The sequence below is a fragment of the Gracilinanus agilis genome, chromosome 2 (assembly GCF_016433145.1).
Source record: "Gracilinanus agilis isolate LMUSP501 chromosome 2, AgileGrace, whole genome shotgun sequence".
Lineage (NCBI taxonomy): Eukaryota > Metazoa > Chordata > Mammalia > Didelphimorphia > Didelphidae > Gracilinanus > Gracilinanus agilis.
The window spans coordinates 679,382,600-679,404,113 of NC_058131.1; the positions used below are offsets into that span (position 1 = coordinate 679,382,600).

The 21,514-nt window shown below is 39.7% G+C and overlaps 1 protein-coding gene across 1 annotated transcript in view; it reads right to left on the reverse strand.

Moving 5' to 3' along the window:
- The window catches only part of NEO1 (neogenin 1), a 199,360-nt gene that overhangs the window by 30,128 nt on the left and 147,718 nt on the right, over positions 1-21,514 (reverse strand). Inside the window, exons 15-18 of the mRNA XM_044660264.1 lie at positions 16,072-16,167; positions 11,007-11,230; positions 3,373-3,511; positions 1,009-1,116 (exon numbers count right to left, since the gene is read on the reverse strand). Of these exons, the coding sequence (XP_044516199.1) occupies positions 1,009-1,116; positions 3,373-3,511; positions 11,007-11,230; positions 16,072-16,167 (567 nt within the window). The remainder of the gene's footprint in view (positions 1-1,008; positions 1,117-3,372; positions 3,512-11,006; positions 11,231-16,071; positions 16,168-21,514) is intronic.

A 21,514-nucleotide genomic window follows, 5' to 3' on the forward strand; every position in this document is an offset into this window, starting at 1 on the left:
CTTTCTCTCAGGGGTCTTGCCTTATCATGAGTCTTTGATGCCCAGGGCCATCTTCTCCTTAGCATTAAAAGAAAGCAAGGAAGGAAAGGAATTTCCTGTTTAATCTGAAAAACTTCTAGGGTTTGGGGTATCCAAGGAAACTTGGGGTCCCATGCCAACTTCAAGTCTGAGACCACCTAGCATTACTCTACTAAACCAAGTGGAATTGTTTGAATCTTTTGAAGAGTTTTAAAACTAGCATTTTCCTTCACATTTTCATCAACCCAGCTCTCATTATAACCCATTTCCCACATGGAACAGAGAGTCCCTTTTAGGCATACAAACAAAAAGGAGATTTCCTGAAGTGAGCAGAATGAGGAGAACATTATACAAAGTAACAATAATATTATGATGATGATCTACTGTGAATGCTTTAGTTATTCTCAGCAACAAGATCCAAGACAAGTCCAAAGGAGTCATGATGAAAAATATCATCTACCTCCAGAGAGAGAACTAAGAAACTGAGTTCAGATTGAAGCATCCTTTTTTAAACTTTATTTTTCTTGGTCTGAGTTGTCTTTTGTAGCATGGCTAATATGAAATAATGCCTTGCATGACTTCACATGTATGATCAATTGCTTACCTTTTCAATGAGGGTGGAGGAATGGAAGGAGGAAGAGAATTAGGAACTCAAAATTTTAAATGTATGTGAGGAAATTTCATATTTAATGAAATATATGTGAAGTGAAACATTTACCACATATAAATTTCATTATATATAAAAACAATCTAACATTCCTTTGTTAAAATTTTGAGTTCCAAAGTCCCTCCCTCCCAGCCTTCCCCTCCCCACCCAATTCAAAAGGCAAGCAACTATGTGTGTTTGTATAAGGAGACTTCTTAAAACACTATCAGGATCCTTTTTATATGCATATTGCTAGGTGTCAATACAAAATCTATTATGCCTCTGCTAGAATCCCAGGGATGAATAGGATTGTGCCCTCATGAGAACTCAGGAAAGTACCATACCTGTGACCTTGCCATTAGCTTCTGATGGAGGTTGCCAGTTCACGATTATGGTCCTAGGTTTGCCCTCTTTACTCACTACTGTGACGTCTTTGGGTGGAGAAGTAGGAACTAGAAAGGAAAATATATTCACTTAAATGATCTTTCAATGATTTCCTCTAAAAATGTCAGTAAGTCAAGCCAAGTTCCATATTGGAAAGAACAATGAAGCCTGGTTCTAACACAAACTAGCTATAGGGAAATCCCAACATCTTTGAGAATCTCAGGTTTTTCAGCTAGAAAAATGGAATAAGAAGATGATTTGCTCTACCTACTCCACAGGGTTCTTATGAGGAAAGCATTTTAATTTTAAAGGAGATCTGCAGATCTCAAGAGAACTGGATTCACAGTTAGAGGACATGGGTCCAAATATAATCTATGTATCCCCAGGCAAAGTTAATTTTATTTTCTGGGCTCCAGATTCATCAGCTATTAAAAAAAAAGGAGATTGTATTAGATTATCTTCAATCTCTAAATCTCATGATTATGAAAACTTTAGACATGTAATCTAAGATAGCTCTACTCTTTTATTATTTATAAAAACCCTTTCATACTAACTAGCTAGGATGTATCTGAGGCCAAATTTGAACCCAAGATCTCCTGTCTCTAGGCTTGGCTCTCAATCCACTGAGCCACCTAGTTCTAGTCTTTTAAAATAACTTTCAGAAAGACCCTGATATCTGATATTTATATAGTATTTCAAGGTATACAAATTGCTTTAGAAACATGTTCTTCATTCTTCTGAACAACTCTACCAGGCAGGTACTGTCACTATTATCTCCATTTTACAGGGGAGGAAACAAATTCTGAGAGGTTGAGACTTGCCTAAGGTCCTGTAGCTATGCTTTAGAGGTAAGACTGAAAAACCAGGTTTTTCCTAATTCCAAGTCCAGGGCTCTCTCTATTACACACTGCCTCTTCTCAAGGAGATAGCCATGGCTAAGTAACTAGCTGTAAAATTATTTCATTCAAAGTCCTTAGCCATTAAAGTCTAACTACTTTGTCAGAAAGTTTTATGTGTAAAATAGTTCTCTTTAACTTAAAGCAGGCACTTAAGAGTTAACATTTTCATCAGTCCCTTAATGAATACATTGTTTTGGAATGGAAGGCTTTCACCCCTTCCATTTGTTTCTAGCAAAACACATTGTTACTGCTTTTAAAAAGAAAAACTGTGGAATTGAGAAACCATAAAATTAAAATGACTGTGTGGTTTTCTATGTGTACAAAGAGAAGAGCAATTAGAAGTTAGTGAATTATGCCTTACCCTTCTCTTTTCAAAACAGTGGATACACACATTATATTTTTGAAAAAGCATTTTCTTTGTGTGAAACAGGACTCTGAAATTCAAACATATTTGTAACAACACAAATGCTTCCATTTGCTGTTGGGCTGTAATCAAAGTAAAAGGGTTTTCTTAAGCTTTAGGAAGAGAAAGGTAAACTTCAACAAAATCATGAATTTATTTTATCATACTCTTCTCCTCTAGATCTTCACAAAGAAAAAATGTTTCTCACGAAGAGGCCTCAGTGAATTTTACAGAAAGCAAAGAATGCAACATGGCACTTAATATTTCTGTGATATTTTATGGTTGTTTTCAAAAATCAAATCTGTCAATCATATCACATTAGGGAGATAAGAAGAAACAATGATCTCCTACAGATTGAATTGTTCCAGGTTAAACCATGTGCCTAAGATCATAACACTTAAGGACTTGAAAGAAAACCAACAAACTAATGACCAGGGAAATAATGAAGTATAGACTCAAGTGCCCTATTCCTCATTATCTTTATAAAATCACTTTCTATTTGTTTTTAGTCCATTAAAAATAAAACATAACTCTAAGGAGACTGTTAAGTGAAACCTCAGAAAAGGTAAAATGATTCCTCAACCAATAGAAGGGCAGAGGTAAAAAACTAAGCCATGCCACTCTAGGAGGTACCTTCCCATCCACATGTAAGACAAGATCTGGCACAAAGAGAAAGGTATTAAGTCAATGAATTTATTTCTAAAGCAAGTATAGCACTAGCTACTTCTTAATCAAGGGCAAATTATTTAATCTTTTTGTCTAAGGTAATGAATAAAGAAGGGATAAATGATCATTTTTGCTTTTATAAAGATACTGATAAATTAACTGACTGATTATTCAAAATACCTATCTCATTGTCTTCTCTAAACCTGTCTAGTTCCAACAAGAAATAGAAAAACTGAATGCTGGAAAGTTGGTGCAGCCCTACACATAGAGATCTCTTAGCCTTCCTTTGTCCAATGTGAAGAGGGAGAAGCAGAAGCAGAAAACATCCTGGGCCATGAAACTCTGCAGATCCTTACCAAGTTCAAAGGTGGTCCCATGAGCGGTCATACTCCATGTGCTTGATCTCCGACCTTTTGTAACCATCACGGAGAACTCATAGAGGGTGTTTGGTTTTAAACCAGTCACTAAGTAACTTAAAGTCGTTGCATTTGCAGTCTGGAGAAAAGAGATGCACAGAATCTTAGAAGCAGAAATCTAACATTTTCACCACATGAACAAGAAGTAAATAAAACACTTGCTGCTGTTCCACCGATAATGTCGGTGGCCGTTGGATTGACCAGCTTTTTCTCTGATTGTGACTGGATCTTTTCATCTTGACTGACCGGAGATGAAGCTTGGGCAAATCCCAACACCCCTGCTGAACTACTGTTCTATGTCTGACACTGCAGAGTTAGTGGGTGGGCTGGATGACAGCCCAGTTCCTTTCCAGCTCTAAATCTGATGATCCTAAATGGAATTTAGTCATTGGGATTTTATGCTTCTTAGGAAGAATAATATTTTTGCATTTAGTATGAATGAGTCCTACTATTATTAATATTGTTAAATAACTAGACATTAAATTAATATTATTAGCCCACTAGATTGTGAACTCCTTGAAGGCAGGGGCTCTCTGTCTTTTTTTGTATCTCCAGTGCTTAGCAATCCCTGGAACAAAGTAATTGCTTAATATGTGTTTACTAATAGTAGTACAAGTACAAGTACAAGTACAAGTACAAGTACAAGTACAAGTACAAGTACAAGTACAAAGTACAAGTACTACTACTACTACTACTACTACTACTACTACTACTACTACTACTACTACTACTACTACTACTACTACTACTACTACTACTATTACTACTACTACTACTACTAGCTAACATTTATTTAGCACTTACTCTGTGTCAAGCACTCTACAAATATTTCATTTGATCCTCAATAGCCCTGGCAGGTAGGTGTTATTGTTATCCCCATTTTTCAGTTGAGGAACCTGAAGTTAAGTGACTTGTCTAGGATCACAGAGTTAGGAAATGTCTGAGACTGGATGGATTTGAACTCAGGTTTTCCCCGAGTACACACCTGTCACTCTATTCACTGTACCACCTAGCTTCCCCTAACTGAATGCCTCCCATTGACTGGCTAAAGATACAGATGAAGAAATTTTGTACCTTTTGACTAACTTCTGGCAGTTTCTTTCTTATAATGACTGAGAAAGAGAGAATTTAACTGGAAGAAATGAATAAATGAGTAATTACCAAATATTTATTCAGCCTCTTCTACATGCTAAATATTATGCCAATGCTATGAGAAACAAAAGGAGGAATAAAATATGGTCCCCTATAATCTAACTGGGGAAAAAGGCAAATACATAAAGCCAAAACATAGGGCACATACAGGAAAAGACAGGAATAGAATGCTGAAGAAGAGAACCTTTCTCCTTGTAGTGTCTACAGAAATGCTCATGAAGGAAGTGGGATTCTGAAAGGCTAGTGGGGGGGGGGGTTGAGGGAGGGGGTGAGAAGGGTCTTTCAAATGGTGTTAAGACATAAGCCAAGACAAGGGGGCTGGATGTTAAGAGAGCAGTAGTGGTTTGTAGTGGAGAGAGAAAGCTCAAAGCACAGGCTGGGCTACGTTACAGAAGGCTTCCAATGCTAGGCTAAGGACCTGTGTTTTGGCTGTGATGACTGGGCAGTGCTGTAGAGCAGAGGTGTCAAACGTGATGTGCAGGCCACATGGGACCCACAACACTTCTGAGGGTGGCCTGAACTAGAATTAGAATGTAATTGGAAAATACATAATAAAATAAAAATACAAAAACCCACAATATTACATTCTAAAATGAAGTCAATGTGCAGCCTATAGGAATCCTTGGATATGGCTCAGGAACCCCCATTTCTCTTTATCTAAAGACTAATGCCATGGCTGTTCAGAGCTGGGATGAGATGGAGAGCAGGTTACTGTAGAGTCACAGTAAGAGGCCAATCCTGTATGCATGGCTAAGCGCAGAGGTAATGGGATCCAAAAGTAAGGAATGGATGTTAGACAAAAATGCTGGGGAGGTCCAAAACTAAGGAATTACCATTAAGCTGTGTTAGGAAGGGGACAGAGACTTGGGCCAAGAGTCTGCAACATCTGAGTTCAAATTCAACCTCAGATTTTTTGTGTGTGACCCTAGGCAAATCACTTCGCTTTTGCTTGCCTCAGTTTCATCATTTGTAAAATAAGGATAATAATTGTAAAGGGTTTAGCATAGTGCCTGGCACAAAGCAATGCTACCTAAATGTTGCTGGCTATTGTTATTCTTAGGTCTATCCCAAGAGGTTCTCAATAAATGTTTGCTAACTATCTCTCACAGTTTGCTTAAAATGTTTGTTCCAAAAATGTTATCTTCCTTCATGCTTGTTTAGAATTATTAAAGTTGAACAATTTTAATGAAAACCCATTTTTTGTGTAAAAAACTGTGGAAATTTGAAGGTCTATAAAAATGAGCTACCACAGGACTCTTAGCAAAGGCTTGCATAGGGCCATGTTTCTCTACTATCATCTAGTGGCAACACTCTAAGAATGTAGGTACATCAACTCCTTTATGTGCTCAATATGTACATCTAAAATAATGAGGGAACAATTTTTGGCACTGGCCTACAAAAACTGAAAAAGATTCATTAAAAAAAAGTTACTAACATTGAAGGGAAAGTGCTAAATAGCCCCTTTAGCATTTGCATATAAAAAAGAACCTACAGAGCTTATTATTATTAAGCTCCAAGATTAAAGATCCTTCACTAAAAAAGAAAAATGTGTGATTTATATCATTAAACCAAAAGCTGAGTCACAAAGTCTAGAGTTCCAATCTCTGCTTTAATGTGAATTCCACTGAAAAATCCTGATGAGATTTATGTAGTAGCTGAATCTCAACATCCCAAATTCAATGTAATAATATCCACTAAACTCAAGATTCTTTTGCAGCCCTCTATGGCTTCAAGTATTTAAAAAAAAAAAAAAAAAGGTTAAAAAATTCCTCTAGCATGGGAAGCTCTTCACAACAGAGAAAGTATGGTTAGGTGGCATTTGTTCTAGAAAAAGATCTGTTAAAAAAGCTAATGCTATCTGGCTTCCAAGAAGAGAGAGTTGATAGCTCCATTTTATCTGCCCTCAGTGGATTTTACTAGGAATATAGTATTTAGTTCTAGGCGCCACAGTTTAAGGTCACTCGTAAGCTGGGGAGAATACAGAAGTGGCAACCAGAATAATGGAGGGTCTTGAATTCAGGTTCTATGAGAATTGTTGAAATAATTGGCAAGAAAAAATAAGACTAAGGAATAATATTGCAATTTTCAAGAATAAGAAGTGTGGTAATGTGAAGAGGTAATCAGTTTTTTCCTGATCAAAGGGCAGAACCAGGATCAATGTATGGAAATTACTTGATATTGGGAAAAACTACTGACAATTATGAGAAGTCCAAAAGTAGAATGTGCTGCTTCTAGGGTTTTCAAGCAGAAGTGAAATGATCAATTCATAGGTATGTGAGAGTGGGAACTCCTTCTGAGTACAGGCTAGATTAGATGACTAATATATTCCCTTCTAACTTCACAATTCTGTGATTCTGTGACTGATTCCAAGCTCTTTCGAGTGATACCACATAATGCTGCCTCATATACTTTTTACCACTCCTTGTACATGATTTTCCATTTCTTGTTTTTGTTTTCTCTTTCTCTTTCTTTCCTTCTCTTTTGTTTTTTTTTTCTGTCTGTCTGTCTGTCTCTCTGTCTGTCCGTCTATCCATCCATCCATCCATCCATCCATCCATCCATCCATCCATCCCTTCTATCTATTTATCTACAAAAATGTTGCATCTCCACCACCCCTCAGTAGAATGTAAAGTCTCTGACTGAGGGCAGGGTTGGCCTCATTTTTCTATGTGTATCTCTAGTGTCTAAAACTGCCAAGTTGGTTGGCTGATAAAAATCATTACTTCTAATTAGCAGTAAGAAAGCACTTAAGGCTAGGGATGACAACATATTCACCTTTATAGCCCCAATTATATCTAGTATGTAAAGGCATTAAATAAATTTTTGTTGTTAACTATTGTTACTGGGGCTGTTAACCTCAAAATATTAGTGTCATTAGTTCATATTTACATAATGATTTATGTTTATAAACACTTACAAAATATACATGAACTTATTTGTTACGGCAGCTTTCTGAGTTAGGCTTGCATAAGCATTATTATTTGTTTTATGAAGAAAAGGCTGCTTGGAGTGGTTCGATGATCTTCCTTGGGTCACACAGGTTGTAGGTGGTCATCTGGGTGGGAGCTCCTCATTTCTGAGACCACTACCCTCTGGGCCCCATGTCTCCTCAATTTTGGCAGACCCCTGCTGCTCCCTACTGTACTTGCCCTGAATTTGAAAGTTCCTAAGAGATTCCCAACACTGATGTCATCTCCTTAATTTCTTCCACTTTCATCAGTGCACTCTGACCTATCTGGTATCCCTTCTCCTGACAGACAAACTCCATCCAAACTTTGATGCTGCCCTATGTCCTAAGCCTGTCTGCTTTAACTCAGGTTATCTCTTCTCATCTAAATTTTTCCTGTTGCTAGGGCCTGTGGACAGTAGCAGATACTCCGGAGAGAACTAGAACACAATGTCTCGGAGCTTCAAATTCTTCTGAGCTCTGTGCTCCAGAAGACACTGGCTACTGTGATGTCAAGTTGGCCTAGAGGTTGGGATTCCAACACAAACCTTGGTAAGGATATGACTCTAAGACAGGACTTGGTAAGCCAATCCTAATTAATGCCACTTATAGTTTTAATTCTAGCTGCTTAAAACAAATTGCTTTAAATGTATCATCTTGAAACTTCAGGTTATAGATCTGGATGGGGAAGAGATCTTCCACATCTTTTAGTCCAACCAAGTCCTGAGGTCACATGATTTACTCAGGTTCACACATATGAGTCACTAAAAGATTTGAGCCCTGGTTCGTTGACTCCATATACGGGTTTTTTTTTCCTACTGTACCATATGACTTCCTATTTAAATATAAATAATTTAAATAAGGTTTCTGGTTTTGAACACTATAGTTCCTAAAACTCATGGCTAAAAACTGGATCTCAGGCAAAAGTGGACCCCATGAGAAAAGCCTCTTGCCATTGGGTGGCAGTAAAACCATCTGCAGATAGATCATACCATTCTCTTAATTATTTCAAATTAGAAACCTAAACATACAAAGTGCTAATAAACACTATGCCTTTATTATAGTAACTCAAGAAAATATAAGTGGAAAATTCTACAAATATAATGTTTTACATTTTTTATCCAGTTGCTTTGATTGAAAACTATCACTAGCAATGAACAATAATAATGATAATATTAGTAATGATAATAGCTAGCACTTATATAGTTTACTATGTACCAGGCACTGTGCTAAATGCTTTGCAATTATTATTTCATTTGATCCTTATAAAAACCTGGGGAGTAGGTGCTATTATTATGCCTATTTTGTAGTTGAGGAAACTCAGGCTAACAGAGGTTGAGTGACTTGCCTAAGGTCACATAACTAATAAATGTCTGAGGCCAAGTTTGAACTCAGGCCTCTGAGTTTTGAGCCAACTAGCTGTCTATAACTAGGGACATTTTTCTTCTATCTTAAAAATTAAGAATAAATACTGTTTTATATACTTTCTATTTGGCTTCCTGCACTACTGACAAACAGTATTTATAGGTATTTGCTGTCTCAAAAAGCAGGAAACTGCAAAAATCAATCATAATCATAATTACCATTTCTGCCATTTATACTTGGTAGCTCACTAAGAGCCATCTAGAAGGATATTATTTCCAATATATAAAATCTGAGAGTAGCTTAAAACTATACTTTTAGATAAAAAAGCTATGAGGAGTTAAGATGGAAATCTGTCTCTAACCCCCTGTGTTCCATGTATATATGTATGCATATGGATTATATAGTGATTTTATGCAATTATTTTTCAGTATATACCTTTTTAAAAAACCTTTCAAAGAAAGTTCATTTTGAGAATGTGGCCTATAGGAACATGTGATGTGACTATTCTTGTCAAGTCTGTTTATATTTATTTCATGTCATCATTCTTGCTGAATGAGAAGAGACACAGGAGAGTGGAAAAACAGCCTGAGAGGAAGGAGAGGCTTTGCACCAGCAATTGTCAAGTAGTGATTTGACCTTGGCTAAGTAACTTAGCCTGCTCTGGCCCAGGTTTCCTTATCTATAAATCAGAGTGGGGACTGGGCTAGATAATCACGTGAGGTCTCTTCTATACTCAAATTCTATGATCTGAATGACTCACTTTCTAAGGAAAAAGTTGGAAAAACAATACTCTTTCATACACAGATAAAGCAATTAAAAGTACTCTTGATAGTTCCTTTCTTCTATCTCTTAAATTCACTCCCATTCTCTGACCTCTGTAGTATATAGAATTGGGGTCATATAGTTTTTTCTAGCTTTGGCTGAGTTCCAAAAGCTGTTAGAGGTTTAGAATCTTGAGGAAAAGCAGTTGGCTGGATCTTCCGTGGAGGGAGGTTGTGAATGAGCTGAGCTGTCTCTGACCTAACTTTAATATTGAAATTGAGCCTAGCTTTGACATATTTAATTAAGAAATTATTATTTAGATAAATCCTTTATATCTTCCTTTCCTATTACCATCCCTGCCTTTTCCCTCCCTTACCTATATGTTGTGAAATTAATAAGGAGAGTAATTAGAGAGGAGTTAAATTTGTGAAGGGTTACCTAATTGGCAGCATTAGTTATAGTTAGTCAGTCATCATTTATTCCCTTTAGATAGAAATAGCATTTTGTAAAGCTGAGTTTAAAGACAGGTCCTTACTCAGACTCCATCTTTACTTCCCTTCCCCCACCTGAGGTTCCTGAGACAACTGATAGGGCTTTCCTTTGATCCACCTTCCTAACAAACATCCTTCAAACAAAATAAACCCTTTTGTGTTTCAATAGCCCTATTAGTGTAATTTGTCTGTTAGTTATCAAGTGGGAAGAAGAGGGAAAGAGACAACATACTCTGGGCTTAGAGGGAAGCTGGGCATCCATCTTGAAGGAAGGTGTTACTTCAAAACAGGTCCTTTCCTGTGAAATTAACTAAAGCCTGTTTGTTAATTTCAGTCTAGTCTATTTCCCTCAGCCTGTGTTTGAGTCTAAGTCTCAGTCTGTAAGCCTGCTGTGTTTGTCTGTTTAGTTTAATTTCTCCTCTCCCTGAAGATCTCTGTTTCCCTTCTGTGTTATACTCCTGACTTCAGTCCTATTATACCCTGAATCTCCTTTAGTCCCAGCCTTACCTGTAACCGAGATTACCCACTTAGCAAGTCTCCAACATCCTCCTTTCAATTTCCCTTATCCTAAACACCTTTCCTCAAATTACCCACATTACACCTCCTTTTCTTCTTCTCATGGATGTTATATTGACACAGCTTTTCAAAAGCTGACATTCCTCAGAAAATCCCACTGTGTATTTAATTTTCCTCCTTTCTTTTCTAATGCCTGCTATAGTGCTTCTGCTGAAAATACAGTGGAGTTACATTCCAAAGAGAAGCCTGTTTAGAGGAATCTGTAAGATGGCAGTTGTGGCCCAGGTGACCCCAAACTATCTCCCTCATCTCTGAACTCTTACACATAGTGCAGTTAATACCTTATACTTGGTGTTAGCAGGAATGTTGGTTTTCCATCGGACTGTGTAGTAGCGTGAGTCTGTGATCTTCTGGTGTTTCGGCAAGGAATTGTCTGCCCAGGTAATCCTTATAGTGTCATGGCTCAGTATGGAAGCCTGAACTCCCACCGGTGGCATCATAGGGGTGGGATCTGGCACTGGAGTGTATGGAGCATTAACAACAAATAAATCAACCTCAGAAGTATCTAAGGGATTGATGGGCAAAAAGTAGTGCATTTTAATAAAAATAAAAAAAAAAGTGGCATTCAAAGGTAAACCAAACCAAACCAAATCAAAAGGGAAATGTAGGGTAATATAATGGAATGAAATGGAGAAAGAGAAAGAGAAAATCCAGAGTTAATCAATGACATACAATTAATTTGTAAGAATTTTCTTCAAAGCAAAAAAGCCTGCAGAGAAATAAACTCACTGCTTGACAACATGTCACATGTAAGTGCACTAATAACTGATGGTCATTAAAATTACCTTTCTGATTTTTCTTCTAATGAAGAAATAACTACCCCAGTGAATGCTGTTGACCTTTCAGGACTTCAGAGTGCTATTATGCACTCTCTCTGGCTGAATCACTCTTGCGCCAGACAAATAAAACCACCATCCCACCACCTCCCCTGAGATCTGGATGGAGCAAGGCCAGGACACTGAACCCCAGGGCAGGGGAAGAGCTTAAGACCATCATATTCTGCTTCTAGCCTAGTTGCTACAGCATCCTTCAGAGAAGAAACCAATATGAAGGAGGGGCCCAGCCACCTTCCGAAGAGTCAATAACCAACTGCCACCAGTGAGCAAGTAAGCCTAAACGTCCTTGAGGAGGGAGCCTCTGGTCAGGCTTCAGGCCCAGCCTGTGCTGCCATCATCTCAAGACACAAGCCCTATAGAGATGCAACCTAGGAACCGCTTCTAAAGGTGCGGACAAAGATCCAGAAGAGAAAGTTCTGGCCACAAAAGTCTTTGGCCCTGTCAAGTGACAGAGAGAAACTAATTTGAATTTAATAGTGGAAATAACATTAAAGAATAGGCATCACTATCTTCCTGCCTGCTGAAGTCTAAGGACCTTCAGAAAAAATGGAGAATTCCATCTCACTTATAAGTGAAACTCTCTCTAGGTGTCGTCTCTCTCATGAGATTGGCTCCTTCTCTCTGCGTCCCCGAGGATACTTGGCATACTGTTCTGAACCCAGCAAAGCACATAATCCCAATCTAGGTGTCCAAGCCATCACGAGCTCTAATCTGTCCCGGCACGGCATTAGCTCTGGACTTCAGGTTCATCTGCTGATGCTCTCTCTGTGTGACGTGTGGGTGAAGAAAAAAGGCCTTTATTCCAGACAGGGCAATGGGAATTCTAAACTCCAAGTTAGAAAATGGACTGATACTTCTTAGTACCAGAAACAAGGCCTAAAAGAAAAGGCATCCTCTTAGCTTTAGTTAACCGAGCACGATAGGGGTGGCTGCCTCCAGCCACAACCAAGGCACTGTCAGCCGGCCTTCACCATGCAGGGGTTTTCTGGGTGCCGAACAGTACTGAGATGGTCTGCAGGTGACACTCTGGAGAGGAAACTGCAAGCTGGAATCAGTGGAAATTGCTCAGTGCAGACCAGCAGAATGACAAGGCCATTGGAAATCAGGGAAGCCCCAGATATTGGGAGAAAAGCAGAGAATAGGAGAGGGGAAATAACTGGCAGGGAGGAGCAGAGATGCCACCCAGGGCCAGGTGCAGGCCAGGCAGGGGCACGGTCTGGAGAATGTCATAGAAGACATCAATGGCAGGACTTTTCCATCCACATCTGGACAGCCACTCCTGCCATGTGCATTTGGGGGAAGAGTGCGCCTGAGGTCTACACGGCTCCATGGCTCCTTAAATACCTTTGCTTTCGTGACATCCGGCACTCTAGGAAAAGCAAACACATTGGCAGGGGCTTCTGAGCTATGATCTGTATTTGGGGGTGGATCTCTGGAGCACAAAGGAAATGGGATAGGTTCTGGGGGCCATGCTTACATGAGAGGGAGGCCCCAAATGCTATACCTAGATTCTTGTCCTCCTCTACCGACCAAGTTATCCTTTGTTAACAAAGAAAAACAATGGAGCCCAAGTGGCTGGCCCAGCACGTACACAGAGCGTAGGACCGCCCGATTTCTGGGTTCGGTATGCGCCCTGCTCTGCACTCCTCACACTGAGCTCACTGCCTTTTGCTTTTATTTCCACGACTGCAATGAAGCCACAGGTGCTTTTCTGGCTTCTGTCTGCTCCGAAGCTGCTCATGCAAGTTCTTCCACAGTCTGGCTTGTGATGGATGCTTCCGTACTGTGGCATGACATCCATTTCCCAGGGTGCTCCCTCATTCCAAGCTGGCGGACATCCAATGGCTTACCAGATTTTTATTCCGACAAAAAGGGTTCCTGGGAATATTTGTGATCTCTGGGAACCCTCCTTTCTGTCTGTGGGTGCTCTGGGGAGTAAGGTTAGGATGGGGGCCTCCTGGCCAACGATGAGGAGTCCTCTGGTGTTGTCTCAGCTCATTGTGAAGGCTGCGCATGCTTCTCACACTCCAGGATGGAGGCTCCTGGGGGCAGGAGCTGTGTTCCTGTTTTGTTTTTTTAAATCACCAGCATCTACTGGTACTTGTACAGAGGAAATGCGTCATAAAAGGCGGTGAAATTGAATGAAATTCTCAGGGATGGGGAAGGGAACATGTCCTGTGAGTCGAAAAGCACAGGGTTGGGCACAGCACCATATGCGGTCCTGGCCAAGTGGGGGAAACAGCACAGACGTATCCAACAGAACTGGGGGTAACCTCGGTGGGAGGGCATTCAAGGGGACCAGGAAAGGCTTCTGGCAAAGAGGTGGGACTCTAGCTAAGATCTGAAGGAGGCCAAGCGATAAGGTGAAGAAAGTTCTAGGCATGGGTGGTGGTGGTGGGGGAAATGCCTAGAGCCTTGTTCAGGGAACAACCAGGAAGTGGGTGTCCCTGGAGGGAGACTACAGGGAGATTCATCACAATGAAGAACAGTGACAGGCAGAAGGAGCGCTGCTTCTGGGGAAGCTGATCTATAGCCAAGCACTGCTCTACGGCCATCTGTGCTGGATCTGTGAAGTCTGAATGCAGCGTGACAAAAAGCAACACAACGAGGAATGGATTGGTCAGTCCAGTATTTTTAGGTCGACATTCTTCCATGTCGAAGGTCATGTTGAACACAGAAACCCTGGCCTGGGTTAGCACCAGAACACGCAATGTGGGATTAGGGAAGGGAACGTCATCGAACCACAGTTCAAGGTTAAAACAGGTTTTTTTGTGTTCCCAGAGGCCAGTCTGAATGACAAGGTCTACTCAGTGTCTTCTGTCCAGCCCACCACCTCACCTCACACAGGAGGGCAGGAAGAATGGGAGAGGAGAGCAGGCTGAAAGTGTAGGTTTTTGCAGATGAGGGAACTGAGGCTCATAGCTTTTAAGTGACTTGCCCAGAGTAGGAAGCTTGCTAATGTGTGAAGCAGGAATGAATCTTCTTGATTCCAAGGCCAACCAGAATTTCTAACCATTATGCCAAGCTACCTAAAGGAATGGGTGTATCTTCTGAATTTATGGACTAAAATATTAATTATTAAGGTATATGTATATATATATATATATATATATATATATTTTTTTTTTTTAAACCCTTAACTTCTGTGTATTGGCTCTTAGGTGGAAGAGTGGTAAGGGTGGGCAATGGGGGTCAAGTGACTTGCCCAGGGTCACACAGTTGGGAAGTGTTTGAGGCCAGATTTGAACCTAGGACCTCCCGTCTCTAGGCCTGATTCTCAATCCACTGAGCTACCCAGTTGCCCCCTAAGGTATATTTTAGAGAAGAAATTTAAATACCTATAAAATCCACTAATGAGAATTGGTCTGTCAAAGATATATGTGGACAAATAAGTAACAGTAATGAATTTATACTCATTTAATTGTCTGAATAATATAAAGCATAAAAAAGGGTTAAGATATTATGAACAGCCTTAGAAAAATACAAAATATTCTCCAAGATAAAGAAATATGATTGTAAAATTTGGTTTTCCTTATTATGTATATATAGAGGAACTGAATATACTCTATGTCTATATCATAGGTCAAAAAAATCACTCGCACAAGCTGCAAAAGTCTGCTCATTTTTACCAACTTAAACTATAAAGCAGTGATTCCCAAAGTGGGCACCACCGCCCTCTGGTGGGTGCTGCAGCGATCCAGGAGAGCGGTGATGGCCACAGGTGCACTTATCTTTCCTATTAATTGCTATTAAAATTAAAAAAAATTAATTTCCAGGGGCTAAGTAATATTTTTTCTGGAAAGGGGGTGGTAGGCCAAAAAAGTTTGGGAACCACTGCTATAAAGGATTTTTTTCTAGATAACTGAAAAAAAGAAATAATCTCTACAAAGGAAAATGCCCTTGTATATTTTTAAGATTATTTCTCTTCATTTCTTTAAAGACACATTATTTCACTGGTGTGGGTATGTACTTTATTAATACAGACTTGAATTTTCTTTACATTTTGGCAGGTGTCCAGTCTTTGTGATCTCTTTTTGGGCCGGTTCCTTGGATGAAAGACATACAAGTTTGTCTTGGGTCTCTACTGGAAACTCGTCTTGATTGATAGGACCTATCACCTACAAAGAATTTCAGTTCAACTCTGTTCTAGGGTCAGGACTATTTACAGACAGCAACTAAAGTTGCTGTTTTCATCCTGGGCTTATAGCATGTTCGCAGAGAAATCAATGTGAGATTGTATAAGGACAGAGCAGTGACCATGAGGTGGAATTAGGGAAGGCTTCACAGACCACATAAGACATCTTTCTTTTCAAGACTTTAGGATCTCTATTTGTTCCCCAAACTTAAACCAAGGCACTAAGACTATTTGCCCCAAACCAAGAACATGTTTATTAACCTGAACTATGGACATCATATTGTAAAATAAACACTACTTGCCTGTAAATTTAGCTTTTTCTGATAACTGTTATATTCTGAGAAACAAGGTTTAAAGAAGGAAATGGTGACTTACCTGAATGAGGTCTGGTAACTGCACTCTCATAGAGGGGGATGCCTTCACCCACATTATTAAATGCTTTCAGGGTGATCACATAATGGGAACTTGGATCTAGAGAAAAAAGTCATTTATGAGAATTTAACAACAACTTTCCATTAAAATTATTAATATGCATAAGAGGATGACGTTTATATCTGCACATATACCTCTATGCAAATACATGTCATTTCCCAGTCTGTTCCTGTGAACATGACACTCCTTCACGCCTGGGATGCCCTCTTCCCTTTCCTCTGTGCATTCAAGCCCTAAAGAGTCTTCAAAGCCTAAAGGCTTCTCTGAACAGAAGAATGAGAGCATCTTCCATGGCTTCAACCCTTTAAAAGGGGCTTTCCTTCCTCTGAAGTTTCCTGACTCTGAACTACTGCCAGTATTCATGATCACGTGGCCTAACCCTTCTCTCTTATTTTGCACGCATTGGTCTGCTTCTGTGCCACTGCAGAGGCTGTCTTGATTGCATATGGATTAAGAGATGAACTTGTCTTCCCTGATAGAATATAAATTCTCTGAGAATAGCAATTTCATTTTTGTTGCTGTAGCCTCAGTGCTGAGCACTGTGCAACTGGCCCATGGCAGGTATTGAAATGTTGGAAAACTGTTTTCAGAACTCCTTTGGGGAGATGAAAAAATGTTCCTTTTATTTCTGATGTACATGTAATTGATGAAGGTAATTAGATTATTCATTATTTGGAAGTCTTCAGAAAAAAGTATAAAAAATAAATGAAATATAAATGGACTTTAATCACAGCTTTGTTCAAAGTAAAAATTTAAGAATGGTAACTTTAAATCATTATGTTTTTAAAAGTAAGATATGTATTATTAATTTAATTTGGGAAATTAGAATTTAGGAAAGTACAAATGCTTATCTGAATTAGCATACTTTCTATTTGAAAAGATTCCCATGCTGGACGGTGGATCCAAGATGACAGAGTAATAGGAAGGAGTCTACTTGAACTCTCCCCTATAATGCCTATAAATAAGAAAAATCTAGAAAACACACTGGACTGAGTCCTGTTGGGAAATCTAAGGAAAAAAAAATCACAGTGAGCCACCTTTTCCAGCCCAGACCTACACAGGGATACAGCAGAGGTCTGCGGACGCTGGGGGAAGATTCCAGCCAGGATAAGCTGCACCAAACATCCCCGCTAAGGAACCAAAGGAGGAGTGAGGTCCAAACGCCTGCAGGGCCCTACTGCACGCGGGTTCAGGGACAAGTGCCAGCTGGCAAGCCAACTACTCCCTGCTTAGTTCTGGATCAAAGATTCAGGGTGCACCAAGACGGGAGTCTGTGCCTAGGCCTGAGGCTCTGGGGGCAGGAGTGGGAGCAGGCCCTGGGCTTTGCCCAGAGAAAGGAATATGCTCAGAATTAAGCAACTTCTCAGGCTCAATTTCACCCCCAGCCTATGCACAGCCTACACAGGAATAACCATGCAATGGCCTGAAGGCAAGCCCTCGGGACTCGTGCTTTGAACTAGCACAGCTTCCCAGATGGCCAACGGTGGCGGAGCCTCACAGCAGTCCATAAGCATGTTGCTGAGACCAGGGGAGAGCAATCAAACTTTGCCCTTGTGTTATTTAAAATCACTTGGGATACTTGGAACTACATTTCCCGTGATCCCCAATGGGTTTCCTGTTTTGGATTGAGTATTCAAGGTGAGAGATTGTTTTAAAATAGGGGGAAGTGACTTTGAACTTCCTCTTTAGCGACCTGAGCACGGAGAGATGAAAGGTAAAATGGCTGAGGTGGGAGTTTGAATACTTACAGGCGTGTGGTCTAATGATTTTATCTCTATCAGCATGGCTTTTATTAAAATACTATTCACCCTTTTAATATCTGCCTTCATCATTTTTAATAACAACACCCTTGATCAGAACACACTGTTGAGTGCTAAAAGCCTAAAGGTCCTTAGCCAGAACTGCTTCTGGAAAAACACATCTGATATGCCACTACAGCAGTAGGAAGACCAACCCAGGCATCTGCTCCAGAAGTAGAGTGCCAGGCTCTGACATAAAGTTCAGTTAGGAAATAGATTAGAAGAAAGGAAAAAAAATCCCATAATGATGATGATGATAAAAATAATAGCCAATATTTTATATAGCCCCTATTATGTACCAGGAATTGTGCCGAGAATGCTTTACAAACATCATCTCATTTGATCCTGACAATGACCCTGGGGAATAAATGCTATTACTGCCCCCATCTTACAGATGAGAAAACTGAGGAAAACAAAGTTAAATGACTTGCCCAGGGTCACATAGCTAGTGTCTATGGTCAAATTTGAATTCAGGTCTTCCTGATTCCAGGTCCACAGCTCTATTTACTATACCACTGAGTTGCCCATAAAAAGCTATTATCAAGACAGAAATCTAAAAGAAAAGAATGACTCCACAACAATTATAAGCAACATCTCAAAGGAAAATGCAACATAAGTACAAGTTTAGAATTCATGGAAGGGATGAAGTAATAGTTTTAAAAGAAATTAGAATATTTTCATAAAAGAATGAAAAATGGAAAAAGAAATGAAAGCAGTGGAAGAAAGAAAAAGACAGGGAACGAACATTTTGGTACACAAGAAGCATAAAATCCTTCCTGAGCAACAAACTCCCTAAAAATTAGGATTGACAAAATAGAAGCTAATGCCTCCATAAGACAGCAAGAAATATAAAAAAAACTATCAGAAGCCTAGAAAAATATAAGAAAAAATAAGGTATCTCATAATGAAAACGAATGACCTGGAAAATTAATTGAAGGAAAAAAATTTAAGAATCATTGAAGTATCAGAATATCATGACAAAAAAAAAAGCTTAGATATCATATTCTAACAAGTTTTAAAATTGCCCAGATATCTTAGAATTAGAGAACAAAGTGGAAACAAAATCCAATAGACCCTTCTGGAAAGAAACTCCTAAGTGAAATTCTCAGGAACATCACAGCCAACATCCAGCGCCTCCAGGTCAAAGAAAAAAATACTGCAATCAGAGAGAAAGAATTCAAGTCCTGAGAAGACAGAGTCAGGATCATACATGATTCAGTAGCTACCATCATAGAGGAAAAGAGAATTTGCATTATGATATTCCTGAGAGCAAAGGATACAGGCTTATATTGAGGAACAATTTATATAATACAACTGAGTATAATCCTACAAGGAGAAAATGATCCTTCAATAAAACAGAGGACGTTCAAACATTCTTGATAAGACCAAAGATGCACAAAAGCTCTGAAGTGCAAACTAAGGAATTAAGAAAAACATAAAAAAGGTAAATATAAGTGAACAGCCATAAGCGACTAAACGAGGTTTTCATTCTAATACGAGGAGCTCTTACATGTGCCCACTCAGAACCCTATCACTCTCATCATCAGGGGTCACAGAGGGGCAGTCTTCTTAAACAGAAGGCCTGGGAGTGGTTCTGTTATAACTTGTTCTTAAAAACAGAATGGATAGAAAGGGGAAGAGGAATATGTCGTGGGAGGAAATGAGAGAAGGGATGGAGAAAACTATCTCATGTAACAGGCGTAAGCAAGCAGAAGTTTATACAAAGAGGAAGGAGAGCCCCATTCTCATCTAAACTCATCAGAGAAGAGAAAAATATATAAATTTATGTAGATACAGCTGTATGTACAGAAATAAATTTCACTCAACAAGGAAACAGAAGGGAATGGAGTAAGGAAATAAGAAGGGTCAGTCCTAAGGAAAACAAACTCTAATAACATATAAAAAAAATTCTCACAAGTAGTTCTTTCTATACTGGCAAATAATCAGAAGCTGAGAGGGTTTCCATAAATTGGGAAATGACTGAACAAGTTACGATATATAAATATAATGGAATACTACTATACTGTGGGAAATCCTGAAGGGGATAGTTTCGGAGAAATCTGAGAAGACTTGTATGAACTAATACACAGCAAAGTGATCAAAACCAGAACAGTTTATATAATAACAACAATACTGTAATGATAAACAATTCCAAAAGACTTCGGGACTTTGATCAAAACAATGACCAACTATGATTCCAGAAGACTTATGACGAAACATGCTGGCCACATCCTGGTAGAGAGGTGAAGGACTCAGACTGCAGGTGACATATTTGGTAATGGTCAATGTGGGAATTTGACCACATGTTTATAAAGAAGGTTTTACTTTTCTTTCGTTCTCAACTTGAAGGAGGGAAGAAGTAGGAGGGAGAAAAGGTAGATTTTTACTGATTGCAATTTCATTTCAAAAGTTTAATTAAAAATACTGCCACACAGGGTTCCGGGTTAAGATGGCGGCAGAGTAAGAAGCAGCTTTTAACCTCTCCTGACCGAAACACACAAAACTCCTCAAGGGGACATAAAAACAAGTCCAGACGAACGGAGGAACCCCACAACAGGGCATAGTGTGGAAGGTACGTGGAATCGAGGCATTTCCATGCTATAAAGGGCTCTCACTTAATCGCGGGCTGAGCAAACGCCCCACCCCCACCCCCTCCACACACAACACCTGTAGCTCCGAAGCCAGCTAAAAAGAAATAGAGCAAGTTTGGGGCACCCATCGAGTCATTGGCAGCTCCGGGACCTGTTCCTCAGAGCAGCTAGACTTAGGACCCCACTAAGCCAAAAAACGCACGCGAAATCTGAGCGCGGGAGCAGGACGCTGGGCGCAGAACGCAGGCTGAGCAGAGGCGTGGGTGGAGGCAGACACAACCAGGAACTAAAGCCTAAGTGGGGAACCAGTGTGGACGGGTATACGACTGTGGAAGCAGCGCCCTGAGACTTGTAAAGGAACCTCCGGCAGAGGATCAAGCAAGGGGGCCCACCAGGGGGCTTGACCTTGGAAAAAACCAGAACTCAGACCTCAGGAGCCAATAGATCTCTAACAGACACTGAGCGCGAGGATAAACCTGAGAAGCTGCTGGGCTAATGATGGCTAATCAGTCACAGGAAGTTCAGAAGAGAAAGAATAATAACAAAAAAAAAGAAGTCTTTAACACTCGACAGCTTTTACACAGAGAAAATCCAGACAACCGAGCAAACAGAGGAGGAGAACAAACAAGCATCCAGACCCTCCCCAAATAAGGAAAACTCCTCACAAAGCTATGGAAGAGTTCAAAACTGAGATTTTGAGGAAAATGGAAGAGATCTGGCAAGAAAATAACAGTTTAAAAGGTAGAATCTTGCAACTGGAAAGCGAGGCTCAGAAACCAAATGAACTGATAAGCAAATTGAACACAAGAAATGACCAGATTGAAAAGGAATACCAGAAGATTATGGCCGAAAACCAGAAGATTATAGCCGAAAATCAATCCCTAAAGGCTAGAATTGAGCAAGTAGAAACTAATGATCTCTCAAGACAACAAGAACAAATAAAACAAAGCCAAAAAACTGAAAAAATAGAAGGAAACATGAAATATCTCAATGAGA